This window comes from Chiloscyllium plagiosum, unplaced genomic scaffold (genome assembly GCF_037043375.1).
Source record: "Chiloscyllium plagiosum isolate Xiang-an unplaced genomic scaffold, Cpla_swu_hap1 HiC_scaffold_40, whole genome shotgun sequence".
Lineage (NCBI taxonomy): Eukaryota > Metazoa > Chordata > Chondrichthyes > Orectolobiformes > Hemiscylliidae > Chiloscyllium > Chiloscyllium plagiosum.
Genome location: NW_028270178.1, coordinates 20,352,141 through 20,368,142, shown reverse-complemented (window position 1 = coordinate 20,368,142; position 16,002 = coordinate 20,352,141). Strand labels below are relative to the sequence as shown.

Sequence of the window (16,002 nt, the reverse complement as noted above, 5' to 3'; positions counted from 1 at the left end):
CCCACCAGTCACATGCCATTCAACAAAATCACCCAGCCCCTCCCCTACCAGTCCCATGCCACTCAACAAAATCATCCAGGCCCTCCCCCATCAGTCACATGCAACTCATCACAACCCTCACGAATCATATGCCACTCAACACCCATCAGTCACATGACACTCAACACAACCTCCCAGCTCCTCCCCCATCAGTCATATGCCATACAACACATCCCCAGCCCCTCCCCCACCAGCCACATGCCACTCAACACAACCCCCAGCCCCTCCCCTACCAGTCCCATGCCACTCAACAAAATCACCTAGCCCCTCCCCCACCAGTCACATGCCACTCAACACAACCTCCCAGCCCCTCCCCCACCAGTCACATGCCATTCCACACAACCTCCCAGCCCCTCCCCCACCAGTCACATGCCATTCCACACAACCTCCCAGCCCCTCCCCCACCAGTCACATGCCACTCAACACAACCCCCAGCCCCTCCCCTACCAGTCACATGCCACTCAAAAAAACCCCCAGGCCCTCCCCTACCAGTCACATGCCACTCAACATAACCCACAGTCCCTCCCCCACCTGTCACATGCCACTCGACACATCCCCCAGCCCCTCCCCTACCAGTCACATGCCACTCAACACAACCCCCAGTCCCTCCCCCACCAGTCAGGTGCCACTCAACACAACCCTCACTAATCAGATGCCACTCAAAACAACTTCCCCCAGCTTCACCCACACCAGTCACATGATGCTCAACACAAACTCCCAGCTCCTCCCCCACCAGTCACATGCCACTCAACACCCCCAGCCCTTCCCACACCAGTCACATGCCACTCAACACAACCTCCCAGCCCCTCCCCCACCAGTCATATGCCACTCAACTCAACCCCCAGCCCATCTCCCACCGATCCCATGCCAATCTACACAACGCCGGCCGTCCCCCACCAGTCACATGCCACTCAACACAACCTCCCAGCCCCATATACACCAGTCACATGCCCCTCAACACAACCTCCCAGCCCCATTCACACCAGTCACATGCCTCTCAACACAACCTCCCAGCCCCATACACACCAGTCACATGCCCCTCAACACAACCTCCCAGCCCCATACACACCAGTCACATGCCCCTCAACACAACCTCCCAGCCCCATTCACACCAGTCACATGCCCCTCAACACAACCTCCCAGCCCATCCCCCACCAGTCAGATGCCAATCAACACAACCCTCACTAATCAAATGCCACTCAACACAGCTCCCCCCAGCCCCACCCACACCAGTCACATGATGCTCAACACAACTCCCCCAGCCCCAGCCACACCAGTCACATGCCACTCAACACAACGCCTACCCCCTCTTCAACAGTCCCATGCCACTCAACACAACCTCCCAGCCACTACCCCACCAGTCACATGCCACTCAACACAACGCCTAGCCCCTCCCCAAAAGTCCCATGCCACTCAACACAACCTCCCAGCCACTCCCCCACCAGTCAGATGCCCCTCAACACAACCCTCACTAATCAGATGCCACTCAACACAAATCCTAGCACTGCCCCCACCAATCCCATGCCACTCAACACAACCCCCAGCCCCTCCCCTACCAGTCACATGCCAGTCAACACAACCACTGGCCCCTCCCCCACCAGTCACATGCCACTCAACACAACCTCCCAGTCCCACCCACACCAGTCACATGCCACTCAACACAATCCCCAGCCCTTCCCCCACCAGTCACATGCCACTCAACACAACGCCTAGCCCCTCCCCAACAGTCCCATGCCATTCATCAGAACCTCCCAGCCCTTCCCCCACCAGTCCCATGCCACTCGACACAACCCCCAGCCCCTCCCCTACCAGTCACATGCCACTCAACACAACCCCCAGCCCTTCCCCCACCAGTCACATACCACTCAACACAACTCCTCCAGCCCCTCCCCCACCTGTCACATGGAACTCAACACAACCCTCAATCATATGCGACTCAACACAAACCCTAGCACTGCCCCGACCAGTCACATGCCACTCAACACAACTCTCCCAGCCCCTCCCCCACCTGTCACATGCCACTCAACACAACTCCTCCAGCCCCTCCCCCACCTGTCACATGCCACTCAACACAACTCCTCCAGCCCCTCCCCCACCAGTCACATGCCACTCAACACAACTCCTCCAGCCCCTCCCCCACATGTCACATGCCACTCAACACAACCCTCACTAATCATATGCCAGTCAACACAACCCCAGCCCATCTCCCACCAATCCCCCATGCCACTCAACATAAACACCAACCCCTCCCCTACCAGTCACATGCCAGTCAACACAGGCCCCAGCACATCTCCCACCAATCCTCCATGCCACTCAACACAACCCCCACCCCCTCCCCTACCAGTTAAATGCCACTCAACACAACCTCCCAGCCCAATACATGTCAATCAACACAATCCTCACCAATCCCATGCCACTCAGCCAAACCCCCAGCCCCTCCCCCACCAGTCACATGCCACTCAACACAACCTCCCAGCTCCTCCCGCACCAGTCACATGCCACACACAATCCCCCAGCCCCTCCCCACCAGTCACATGCCACTCATCACAACTCCCAGCCCCTCCCCCACCAATCCCATGCCACCCAACACAAACCTCAACCCCTCCCCTACAGTCACATGCTACTCAACACAACCCCCTGCCCAACCCTCACCAGTCACATGCCACTCAAAACTACCCCCCAACCCCACCCCACCAGTGACATGTCACTCAAAACAATCCCCCAGCCCCACCCACACTAGTGACACTCCACTCAACTCAACCTTTAACCCCTCCCCCACCAATCCCATGCCACTCAACACAACCCCCAGCCTCTCCCCAACCAATCACATGCCACTCAACACAACCTCCCAGCCCCTCCCCTACCAGTCACTTGCCAGTCAACACAAACCACGGCCCCTCCCCTACCAATCACATGCCACTCAACACAACCTCCCAGCCCCATACCCACCAGTCACATGCCACTCAACACAACCTGGTAAAAACAATGACTGCAGATGCTGGAAACCAGATCTGGATCAGTGGTGCTGGAAGAGCTCAGCAATTCAGGCAGCATCCGAGGACAGGCAAAATCGACGTTTCGGGCAAAAGCCCTTCATCAGGAATCCGAGGACAGGCAAAATCGACGTTTCGGGCAAAAGCCCTTCCTGATGAAGGGCTTTTGCCCGAAACGTCGATTTTGCCTGTCCTCGGATGCTGCCTGAATTGCTGAGCTCTTCCAGCACCACTGATCCAGACTCAACACAACCTCCCAGCCCTTCCCCCACCAGTCACATGCCACTTAACACAACCTCCCAGCTCCTCCCCACCAGTCACATGCCACTTAACACAACCTCCCAGCTCCTCCCCACCAGTCACATGCCACTCAACACAACCCTCACTAATCAGATGCCACTCAACACAGCTCCCCCCAGCCCCACCCACACCAGTCGCATGACTCTCAATACAATCTCCCAGCTCCTCCCCCACCAGTCACATGCCACTCAACACAACCACGAGTCCCTCCCCCACCAGTGACATGTCACTCAGCACAACCCCCAGTCCCTCCCCCACCAGTGACATGTCACTCAGCACAACTCCCAGCCCCTCCCCCACCAGTGACATGTCACTCAACACAACCCACAGCCCCACTCCCACAGTCACATGCCACTCAACACAACCCCCAGCCCCATCCCCACAGTCACAAGCCAGGTACACTGGCAGGATGAGGTCATGCCCAGAGATAATGCAAATGAAAATGCGCTAATCCTGGAGAATTGTCATGCGGACGATTCCCCAGGACAATGTAGGTGCGATGTGTCCTAGCTTCATGGGGTGGTCAGAAAGCATTTCTGAATGTATTACAGAATCCTTGGATGTCAAATGAACACAGGACGTTGACACACCTGGGTCAGGCCCGGGACCCACCGTCCCTAACCCCGTGCTGTCCCTGTCCTGGGAGTGTTTAATAGGAACAGTGCAGTGGGAAATTTACTCTGTACCTAACCCCGCGCTGTCCATGTCCTGGAGTGTTTAAAAGGAACAGTGCAGAGGGAGATTTACTCTATATCTAACCCCGCGCTGTCCCTGCCCTGGGAGTGTTTAATAGGAACAGGGCAGAGGGAGATTTACTCTGTATCTAACCCAGCGCTGTCCCTGTCCTGGGAGTGTTTAATAGGAACTGTGCAGAGCGAGATTTACTCTGTACCTAACCCCGCGCTGTCCATGTCCTGGAGTGTTTAATAGGAACAGTGCAGAGGGAGATTTACTCTGTATCTAACCCCGCGCAGTCCACGTCCTGGAGTGTTTAATAGGAACAGTGCAGAGGGAGATTTACTCTGTATCTAACCCCGCGCTGTCCATGTCCTGGCAGTGTTTAATAGGAACAGTGCAGAGGGAGTTTTACTCTGAACCTAACCCCGTGCTGTCCCTGTCCTGGGAGTGTTTAATAGGAACAGTGCAGAGGGAGATTTACTCTATATCTAACCCCATGCTGTCCCCGTCCTGGGAGTGTTTGATGTTGAACAATGTAGAGGGAGGTTTACTCTGTATCTTACCCCACGCTGTCCCTGTCCTGGGAGTGTTCGATGGGACAGTGTAGGGGGATCTTAGACCTCTATTTTAGCATGCGCTGTCGCTTTCCTGGGACTATCTGTTGGGTTTAGTGTCAAGAAATCTTTACTGTGTACCTAACCTTGTGCTGTCCCTGTCCTGGTGGTGTTTGATGGGACACTGTAGAGGCAGATTTACTCTGTATCTAGCCCCACACTGCCACTATACTGGGAGTGTTTGGTGGGACAGTAGAGAGGGAGAGTTACTCTGTAATTAATCCCCATGCTGACCCTGTCCTGGGAGTGTTTGATGGGACAGTGGAGAGGGAAATTTTCCTCGGATGGTGAAGGCTAACATGAGGGGACATAGCTTTAAATTGAGGGGTGATGGCTTTCGGACAGATATCGGGTTAGTTTCTTTACTCAGAGAGTAGTAAGGGTGTGGAATGGCCTGCCTGCAACAGTAGTAGACTCGCTGACACTAAGGGCATTGAAATGGGCATTAGACATACACATGGATAAGAACAGAATGGTGTCGGTTCGAGGGGATCAGATGAATTTCACAGGTCGGTGCAACATCGAGGGCCGAAGGGCCTGTACTGTACTGTAATGTTTCATGTTCCATGGAAGGCACTAAATGAGAGTTTAATTTGATAATAGTCAGGGATTAGTAGTAAATGGCTGTTGAAATGGGGTGGGAGTCGTCCGCATTCCTGACTGACTGTCGAACCCACCCACTTCCACAATGTTCACTCAGTGCAGTTCAACCCTTTAATATTACAATAATATCCAGACAGATATTCCCATTTAATTTTTTAACATTACGATCCCACTTGCCAAGATCATTTCATGTGCCATTCCTGCTCTCCTAATTCCCTGCATGAGTTTTTTCCTGCTTTCTTTATATCCCTCGCAGGCCCTGTTCGATTTTAGCTTCCTAAACCTTACATATGTTTCTTTTCTCCTTTTGACTAAATTCCCAACCTCCCTCAGCCTCCAAGAACCCTTTCCTTGTCACCCTTGTCCTTCCTCCTTACTAGAACATGCCGGTCTGGAATTCTGATCTGTAGATCTTTAAACAATTCCCACGCGTCAGACTGGGCTGGCCAGGTAACAGCTCCTCCCAGTTACCATTCCCTAACTCCTGCCTAATATTGACCTAATTTGCCCTCCCACAAAGGAGGTAGCCCTCTTCGCTGTCCACTACACCTCCAATTTTGGTGTCATCTGCAAACTTACTAACTGTATCTCTTATGCTTGCATCCAAATCATTTATGTAAATGACAAAAAGTAGAGGAACCAGCACCAATCCTTATGGCACTCCACTGGTCACAGGCCTCCAGTCTGAAAAACAACCCTCCACCACCACCCTCTGTCTTCTACCTTTGAGCCAGTTCTGTATCCAAATGGCTAGTTCTCTCTGTATTCCGTGAGATCTAACCTTGCTAATCAGTCTCTCATGGGGAACCTTGTCGAACCTTAATGAAGTCCATATAGATGACAGTTACCACTCTACCCTGATCAATCTTCTTTGTTACTGCTTCAAAAAATTCAATCAAGTTTGTGAGACATGATTTCCCACGAACAAAGACACGTTGACTATCCCTAATCAGTCCTTGCCTTTCCAAATACATGTACATCCTGTCCCTCAGGATTCCCTCCAACAACGTACCCACCACAGAGGTCAGGCTCACCAGTCTATAGTTCCCTGGCTTGTCCTTACCGCCCTTCTTAAACAGTGGCACCACGTTAGTCAACCTCCAGTCTCCCAGCACCTCACCTGTGACTATCGATGATACAAATATCTCAGCAAGAGGCCCAGCAATCACTTCTCTAGCTTCCCACAGAGTTCTCGGGTACACCTGATCAGGTCCTGGGGATTTATCCACCTTGATGCGTTTGAATGCGTCCGGTACCGTCTCCTCTGTAATATGGACACTTTGCAAGATGTCACTATTTATTTCTCTAACTTCCACCCCCTTCTCCATAGTGAACACTGATGCAAAATACTCAGTAGTGTTTTTTCTGCAGCTCAACACAGTCCTTGGTGATCTTTGAGGGGCCCTATTCTCTCCCCCGTCACCCTTTTGCCCTTAATGCAAAATCCCTATGGATTCTCCTTAACCCTATTTGCCAAAGCAATCTCCTGACTTCTTGCTGCCTTCCTGATTTCTCTCTCGAGTATCTCTTCTTTCTACTTTTGTCTGGGTCCCAGCTGTGTCTACCTGACAATATGCCTCCTTCGTTCTCTTGACCAGAGACTCATTTTCTCCAGCCGTCCAGCGCTCCTTACCCCTACCAGCCTTGCCCTTCACACAAACAGGAACATAATGGTCTTTGCACTCTCATCTCGCTTTGGAAAGGGTGCTCCACTTTCCAGTGTGTCCTTACCTGGACATTGTCTCTCCCAACTCACTTCTGAAAGTTCTGGCCTGTTACTGTTACCATTGGCCTTACTCCAATTTAGAAGCTTAACTTTCAGATCTTCTTCAAGTAAAAACAAATCTCTCGATTTCCTGACCCGGTCTGAAGCTGCAGCTCCTGAAAGTAACTCTGGAAAGTGACTGAACAGCACAACTGCGGCAGAACCAGAAAGTGCTGAAACCCGTCTTGAAACTTTGTCCAATCAGAATCTTCGACGTTTCTGTTGCCAGGCAGATGTTGTATGAGCAGTTTACCATGCCAGCGGTACTCTGTTCAGATCAAGAGATAGAGGGAGGGGAAATCACTCATAAAAGCAGCTCTGTCTGTGAGATTCCTTGCTTGAGTTGCAAACTATGACCTACTTTTTAACTTCTTTTCTAGTTCTATCCAGTGGGAACTTTTATTTTTTAAACTTATCTTGCTGCTGAGTATCACTTTGGAGCTGAATAATCCTCACCATTCTTTCAAAGGAAAGTACGTGCTGCGGTTTGAAGCGTTGTAACTAACGCTGATATCAGTCTGGTTTGGCATATTTTTATATTTAACTTAGATCTGAGCTGAGGGAATTCCTGTAGGAGAGAATAAACTTTTTCTTCCCACATTAAAAGTGAAATTTGCTGACACTGTGATGAGCTGGTGTAAAGATTATTCAGCATCGATTTGTCTGTAAAATAAGAACGACTTAGAAGTTTCTAATCAGCCTGTATAGGCGTGTCATGATACATTTAGGGTGCAGGTGGGACTTGGCCCAGAGGTGGGGACCCTACCACTGTGTCAAAAACCACAAGTAGGCATTGCAAATTATTGTCAAAACTTGAAGTTTCCCAGAATCGTAGAATCTGATGGGCGAACTCTTCGAGCAACTAGATGAATGCTTCACCACCACTTTGTCTCCAATTTCAGATCTACCACCAAGTCGACAGCACACCGATGGGGCTTTCCAATTTCAGGACTGAAAGCAGTGGTGCAGAGCCTTTAAAACACAGCCCTTCCACTGATCCAACTGAAACGGGATAGGATACACGGACAGCACATTTGTCATAATCATATGTACGAGACTGGAGGAAATACATTCCCTGACCAACAGTATAATCACAGGTATCAAGTTCAACAGGGAGGGAGAGCATAACAACCCATTCCAAGATGTCACAGTAGTAACGATGGACAACCAACGCCGACAGGTAACCCACCCACACGGACTACATCCTGAAACCAGCAACCAGCCCAACGTCAACAGCCTTGGATGCTGGCTGACAACCAAATAGGCCATCAGTAAGCACACAGACCCGGTGTCAAAACCACTGCAGATAAGACCCTCACCCTAACAGACCAGACCCACATACACACCAGGTAAAAACAAGGACTGCAGATGCTGGAAACCAGATTCTGGAGTAGGGTGGTGCTGGAAATGCACAGCAGGTCAGGCAGCGTCTGAGGAGCAGGAAAACCGACATTTCGGGCAAAAGCCCTCCATCAGGTATCAGGACACTATTGAAAAGAGCTGGGACACATCGCAACACACCAGAGCTGTGCAAGGAAGACCAAGAACACCTACACAATGTGCTCACTGACAACAGATATCCCATCAGCCTTGCCCACCTATCCTGCCTAACAGCTAACGCCAAGAACACAGTGTACCTCCCAATACACTGGCCACCCTTGTCGACGTGAAGAACATATCTGAGTTAACTACCAGACTGTTACGACCACGTGGTATTATGGTAGCCCGCCAACCAACAGACACATTCTGCCAACTACTTATTGGCAGTCAGCACCCCACCCAAAGCGCAACACTTACAACAAGCACTGAATCAGGCAAACCGGAAGGCTAGCCTCCTGACTTCACCACCAACACCTGGCAACAAGCTGACATGAACCACTCTCCCTCACATCCATACACACCGACCACGAGGGACATCCTTTCAGTTGTGATAAAGTTACTGTCCGAGGGCAAGACAACAAGGGACAAGCAAGGGAGGCCTTGGATGCTGGCTTACAACGAAATAGGCCATCAGTAAGCACACAGACCCGGTGTCAAAACCACTGCAGAGAAGACCCTCACCCTAACAGACCAGACCCACATACACACCAGGTAAAAACAAGGACTGCAGAGGCTGGAAACCAGATTCTGGGGTAGGGTGGTGCTGGAAATGCACAGTAGGTCAGGCAGCATCTGAGGAGCAGGAAAATCAATGTTTCAGGCAAAAGCCCTCCATCAGGTCTCCAGCATCTGCAGTCCTTGTTTTTACCGAGTTGATTTTAACCCTACTGCAACATTCCTAATTCTACAGGCCATTTCCTGTTCCCAAACACAGAGTCGAATTTTATTCTGGTTGGTGATACAGGAGCCTCTCAGTGTCAGGGGGGAAGGTAAAGCTCTCTCACATACAAACTCTCTCTCCCTCTGACTCATGCACAATCTCACTGTTTCTCTTTCTCTCATGTAAAATCTCACAATTTCTTTCTCCCTCCTATGTACAATCTCACTATCTCCCCCTCTATCAGCATCTGCCTCATATATAAGGACAGTATCTCTTCCTCTCTCATACACAATCTCACTCTCATACACACTCTCACAGGGACAATTCCACACTCTCCTGTCCACCACCTGGCTATCTCTCTCTTTCTATCATACACCATCTCACTATCTCTCCCTCTCAAACACAATCTCTCTCTCATACACAATCTCTCTCTCTCTCTCACATACATGATTTCTCTCTCACACATGATCTCTCTCATACTCAATCTATCTGTCTCACACACACGATCGATGTCTCTCATACACAATCTCTCAGACACAATCTCTCTCTCGCTCTCTCATACACAATCTTCCTCTCTCACACACATACACCATCTTTCTCTCTCTCACACACATACACGATCTATCTCTCTCTCTCATACATGATCTATCTATCTCTCTCTTTCATACACGATCTCTCTCTCTCATACATGATCTATCTCTCTCTCGTACATGATTTCTCTTTCTCATATATGATCTATCTCTCTCTCATACATTATCTATCTCTCTTTCTCTCTTTCATACACGATCTATCTCTCTCTCTCTTTCATAAAGATCTCTCTCTCTTTCATACACAATCTATCTCTCTCTCTCATACATGATCTTTCTCTCTCTCTCTCATACACGATCTATCTCTCTCTCATACATGATCTTTCTCTCATTCTCTCTCATATACACGATCTATCTCTTTCTCTCATACATGATCTTTCTCTATCTCTCTCATACACGATCTATCACTCTCTCTCATACATGATCTTTCTCTCTCTCTCTTTCATACATGATCTATCTCTCTCTCTCTCATACACGATCTTTCTCTCTCATATATTATCTATCTCTCTCTCTCTCATACACGATCTCTCTCTCTCATGCACAATCTATCTCTCTCTCTTTCATACACGATCTATCTCTCTCTCTTTCATACACGATATCTCTCTCGCATCCACAATATATCTCTCTCATACACGATCTCTCTCTCTCATACACGGTCTATCTCTTTCTCTCTCATACATGATCTATCTATCTCTCTCTCATACACGATCTATCTCTCTCTCTCTCTCATACATGATCTTTCTCTCTTTCTCTCTCATACACGATCTCTCTCTCTCTCTCTCATACATGATCTTTCTCTCTCTCTCTCTCTCATACACAATCTACCTCTCTCTCTCTCTCATACGTGATCTTTCTCTCTCTCTCTCTCTCATACACGATCTATCTCTCTCTCTCTCATACATGATCTTTCTCTCTCATACACGATCTCTCTCTCTCTATCTCTCATACATGATCTTTCTCTCTCTCTCTCTCTCATACGCGATCTACCTCTCTCTCTCTCATACGTGATCTTTCTCTCTCTCTCTCTCTCTCTCATACACGATCTATCTCTCTCTCTCTCTCATACACGATCTCTCTCTCTCTCTCTGATACACCATCTCGGTTTGGTTCTTGTGTCTAAGTGAACCGTGGTGACCTGAGGAGGAGGATGGGATGAGGGAATTGAGCTTGATTGTCAGTGTTGATCATATTCAATGACAGAGCATGCTCGAGGGGCCGAATGGCCTACTCCTGCTCCTATCTTCTATGTCTCTATGTAATATCTCCAGGGTCACTGACAAGACCCATGTTGGGTGGGAGAGAAAGCTGTGGGGACAACCAAAGAGACTGTGATCCGATATGGCCAGCTTCACTGAGTGGGCAAGTCATTGGCCGATGGTATGTAATGTGGAGAAATGTCCATATGCAGCACAGATTTCCAGACTAACTCAGTGACAGATTAAAATTCCCGTTCCCTGCACAGTCCACACTTCCAGACCCAGGGAGGTTATGTCTCTGAGGGAGGGCAGGTTTCTGACTGGATATTATCACATTGCAACATGAAGTTACTGAGTGTAACAGAGTTAAAAATCACACAACACCAGGTTATAGTCCAACAGGTTTAATTGGAAGCACACTAGCTTTCGGAGCGACGCTTCTTCATCAGGTGATAGTGGAGGGCTCGATCGTAACTGTTCCTAGTAAACATTCCCAGGACAGTGACAGCACGGGGTTAGGTACAGAGTAAATCTCCCACTGCACTGTTCCTATTAAACACTCCCAGGACAGGGACAGCGCGGGGTTAGATACAGAGTAAATCTCCCTCTGCACTGTTCCTATTAAACACTCTCAGGACAGGGACAGCATGTGCTTAGATACAGAGTAAATCTCCCACTGCACTGTTCCTATTAAACACTCCCAGGACAGGGACAGCACGGGGTTAGATACAGAGTAAATCTCCCTCTGCACTGTTCCTATTAAACATTCCCAGGACAGGGACAGCACGATGTTAGATACAGAGTAAATCTCCCACTGCACTGTTCCAATTAAACACTCCCAGGACAGGGACAGCACGGGGTGAAGGACAGAGTAAATATCCCTCTGCACTTTTCATATTAAACATTTCCAGGACAGATACAACACGGGGTTAGATACAGAATAAATCCCCACTGCACTGTACCAATTAAACACTCCCAGGACAGGGACAGCCCATGGTTAGATACAGAGTAAATTTCCAACTGCGCTGTTCATATTAAACACTGTTTCTAACCCCGTGCTGTCCCTGTCCTGGGAGTATTTAATAGGAACAGTGCAGAGGGAGATTTACTCTGTATCTAACCCCGTGCTGTCCCTGTCCTGGGAATGTTTAATAGGAACAGTGCAGTGGGAGATTTACTCAGTTGCTAACCCCGTGCTGTCCTTGTTATGGGAGTGTTTAAGAGGAACAGTGCAGAGCGAGATATACTCTGTATCTAAGTACATGCTGTCCCTGTCCTGGGAGTGTTTAATAGGAACAGTGCAGAGGGAGATTTACTCTGTATCTTACCCCATGCTGTCCCTGTCCTGCGAGTGTTTAATATGGACAGTGCAGAGGGAGATTTACTCTGCATCTAATCGCATGCTGTCTCTGTCCTGGGAGTGTTTAATAGGAACAGAGCAGAGGGAGATTTACTCTGTATCTTACCGCGTGCTGTCTCTGTCCTGGGAGTGTTTAATAGGAACAGTGCAGAAGGAGATTTACTCTGTATCTAACCCTGCGCTGTCCCTGTCCTGGGAGTGTTTAATAGGAACAGTGCAGAGGGAGATTTACTCTATATCTAACCCCATGCTGTCCCTGTCCTGGGAGTGTTTGATGTTGAACAATGTAGAGGGAGTTTTACTCTGTGTCTTACCCCACGCTGTCCCTGTCCTGGGAGTGTTCGATGGGACAGTGTAGGGGGATCTTAGACCTGTATTTCAGCATGTGCTGTCACTTTCCTGGGACTATCAGTTGGGTTTAGTGTCAAGAAATCTTTACTGTGTACCTAACCTTGTGCTGTCCCTGTCCTGGTGGTGTTTGATGGGACAGTGTAGAGGCAGATTTACTCTGTATCTAGCCCCACACTGCCACTATACTGGGAGTGTTTGGTGGGACAGTAGAGAGGGAGAGTTACTCTGTATTTAATCCCCATGCTGACCCTGTCCTGGGAGTGTTTGATGGGACAGTGGAGAGGGAAATTTTCCTCGGATGGTGAAGGCTAACATGAGGGGACATAGCTTTAAATTGAGGGGTGATGGCTTTCGGACAGATATCGGGTTAGTTTCTTTACTCAGAGAGTAGTAAGGGTGTGGAATGGCCTGCCTGCAACAGTAGTAGACTCACTGACACTAAGGGCATTGAAATGGGCATTAGACATACACATGGATAAGAACGGAATGGTGTCGGTTCGAGGGGATCAGATGAATTTCACAGGTCGGTGCAACATCGAGGGCCGAAGGGCCTGTACTGTACTGTAATGTTCCATGTTCCATGGAAGGCACTAAATGAGAGTTTAATTTGATAATAGTCAGGGATTAGTAGTAAATGGCTGTCGAAATGGGGTGGGAGTCGTCCGCATTCCTGACTGACTGTCGAACCCACCCACTTCCACAATGTTCACTCAGTGCAGTTCAACCCTTTAATATTACAATAATGTCCAGACAGATATTCCCATTTAATTTTTTAACATTACGATCCCACTTGCCAAGATCATTTCATGTGCCCTTCTTGCTCTCCTAATTCCCTGCATGAGTTTTTTCCTGCTTTCTTTATATCCCTCGCAGTCCCTGTTCGATTTTAGCTTCCTAAACCTTACATATGTTTCTTTTCTCCTTTTGACTAAATTCCCAACCTCCCTCAGCCTCCAAGAACCCTTTCCTTGTCACGTTTGTCCTTCCTCCTTACTAGAACATGCCGGTCCGGAATTCTGATCTGTAGATCTTTAAACAATTCCCACGTGTCAGACTGGACTGGCCAGGTAACAGCTCCTCCCAGTTACCATTCCCTAACTCCTGCCTAATATTGATCTAATTTGCCCTCCCACAAAGGAGGTAGCCCTCTTCGCTGTCCACTACCCCTCCAATTTTGGTGTCATCTGCAAACTTACTAACTGTACCTCTTATGCTTGCATCCAAATCATTTATATAAATGACAAAACATCGAGGAACCAGCACCGATCCTTGTGGCACTCCACTGGTCACAGGCCTCCAGTCTGAAAAACAACCCTCCACCACCACCTCTGTCTTCTACCTTTGAGCCAGTTCTGTATCCAAATGGCTAGTTCTCCCTGTATTCCATGAGATCTAACCTTGCTAATCAGTCGCCCATGGGGAACCTTGTCGAACCTTAATGAAGTCCATAGAGATGACAGTTACCACTCTACCCTCATCAATCTTCTTTGTTACTTCTTCAAAAAATTCAATCAAGTTTGTGAGACATGATTTCCCACGAACAAAGCCCTGTTGACTATCCCTAATCAGTCCTTGCCATTCCAAATACATGTACATCCTGTCCCTCAGGATTCCCTCCAACAACGTACCCACCACAAAGGTCAGGCTCACCAGTCTATAGTTCCCTGGCTTGTCTTTATCGCCCTTCTTAAACAGTGGCACCACGTTAGCCAACCTTCAGTCTTCCAGCACCTCACCTGTGACTATCGATGATACAAGTATCTCAGCAAGAGGCCCAGCAATCACTTCTCTCGCTTCCCACAGAGTTCTCGGGTACACCTGATCAGGTACTGGGGATTTATCCACCTTGATGCGTTTGAATGCGTCCGGTACCGTCTCCTCTGTAATGTGGACACTTTTCAAGATGTCACTATTTATTTCTCTAACTTCCACACCCTTCTCCATAGTGAACACTGATGCAAAATACTCAGTAGTGTTTTTTCTGCAGCACCACACAGTCCTTGCTGATCTTTGAGGGGCCCTATTCTCTCCCCGTCACCCTTTTGCCCTTAATGCAAAATCCCTATGGATTCTCCTTAACCCTATTTGCCAAAGCAATCTCCTGACTTCTTGCTGCCTTCCTGATTTCTCTCTCGAGTATCTCTTCTTTCTACTTTTGTCTGGGTCCCAGCTGTGTCTACCTGACAATATGCCTCCTTCGTTCTCTTGACCAGAGACTCATTTTCTCCAGCCGTCCAGCGCTCCTTACCCCTACCAGCCTTGCCCTTCACACAAACAGGAACATAACGGTCTTTGCACTCTCATCTCGCTTTGGAAAGGGTGCTCCACTTTCCAGTGTGTCCTTACCTGGAGATTGTCTCTCCCAACTCACTTCTGAAAGTTCTGGCCTGTTACTGTTACCATTGGCCTGACTCCAATTTAGAAGCTTAACTTTCAGATCTTCTTCAAGTAAAAACAAATCTCTCGATTTCCTGACCCGGTCTGAAGCTGCAGCTCCTGAAAGTAAGTCTGGAAAGTGACTGAACAGCACAACTGCGGCAGAACCAGAAAGTGCTGAAACCCGTCTTGAAACTTTGTCCAATCAGAACCTTCGACGTTTCTGTTGCCAGGCAGATGTTATATGAGCAGTTTACCATGCCAGCGGTACTCTGTTTAGATCAAGAGATAGAGGGAGGGGAAATCACTCATAAAAGCAGCTCTGTCTGTGAGATTCCTTGCTTGAGTTGCAAACTATGACCTACTTTTTAACTTCTTTTCTAGTTCTATCCAGTGGGAACTTTTGTTTTTTAAACTTATCTTGCTGCTGAGTATCACTTTGGAGCTGAATAATCCTCACCATTCTTTCAAAGGAAAGTACGTGCTGGGGTTTGAAGCGTTGTAACTAACGCTGATATCAGTCTGGTTTGGCATATTTTTATATTTAACTTAGATCTGAGCTGAGGGAATTCCTGTAGGAGAGAATAAACTTTTTCTTCCCACGTTAAAAGTGAAATTTGCTGACACTGTGATGAGCTGGTGTAAAGATTATTCAGCATCTATTTGTCTGTAAAATAAGAACTACTTAGAAGTTTCTAATCAGCCAGTATAGACGTGTCATGATACATTTAGGGTGCAGGTGGGACTTGGCCCAGAGGTGGGGACCTTACCACTGTGTCAAAAACCACAAGTAGGCATTGCAAATTATTGTCAAAACTTGAAGTTTCCCAGAATCGTAGAATCTGAGGGGCGAACTCTTCGAGCGACTAGATGAATGCTT

General features: G+C 48.5%; 1 protein-coding gene across 4 annotated transcripts in view; it reads right to left on the bottom strand.

The window, feature by feature from the left end:
• LOC122548298 (up-regulator of cell proliferation-like) overlaps nucleotides 1-15,176 on the bottom strand; it is a 62,291-nt gene extending 47,115 nt beyond the window's left edge. For 3 of the 4 annotated variants that reach the window (XR_015753997.1, XM_087981738.1, XM_087981737.1), the window contains exon 1: nucleotides 6,959-7,096. Coding sequence is in view for 2 of the 4 variants with exons in the window: in XM_087981738.1 (XP_087837864.1) it covers nucleotides 6,959-6,966 (8 nt within the window). In the remaining 2 variants the exon portion in view is untranslated. Of the gene's footprint in view, nucleotides 1-6,958; nucleotides 7,097-15,092 lie in introns of those variants that run through there. The other variant, XM_087981739.1, reaches the window with a different exon arrangement.
• Nucleotides 15,177-16,002: the final 826 nt, after the last annotated feature.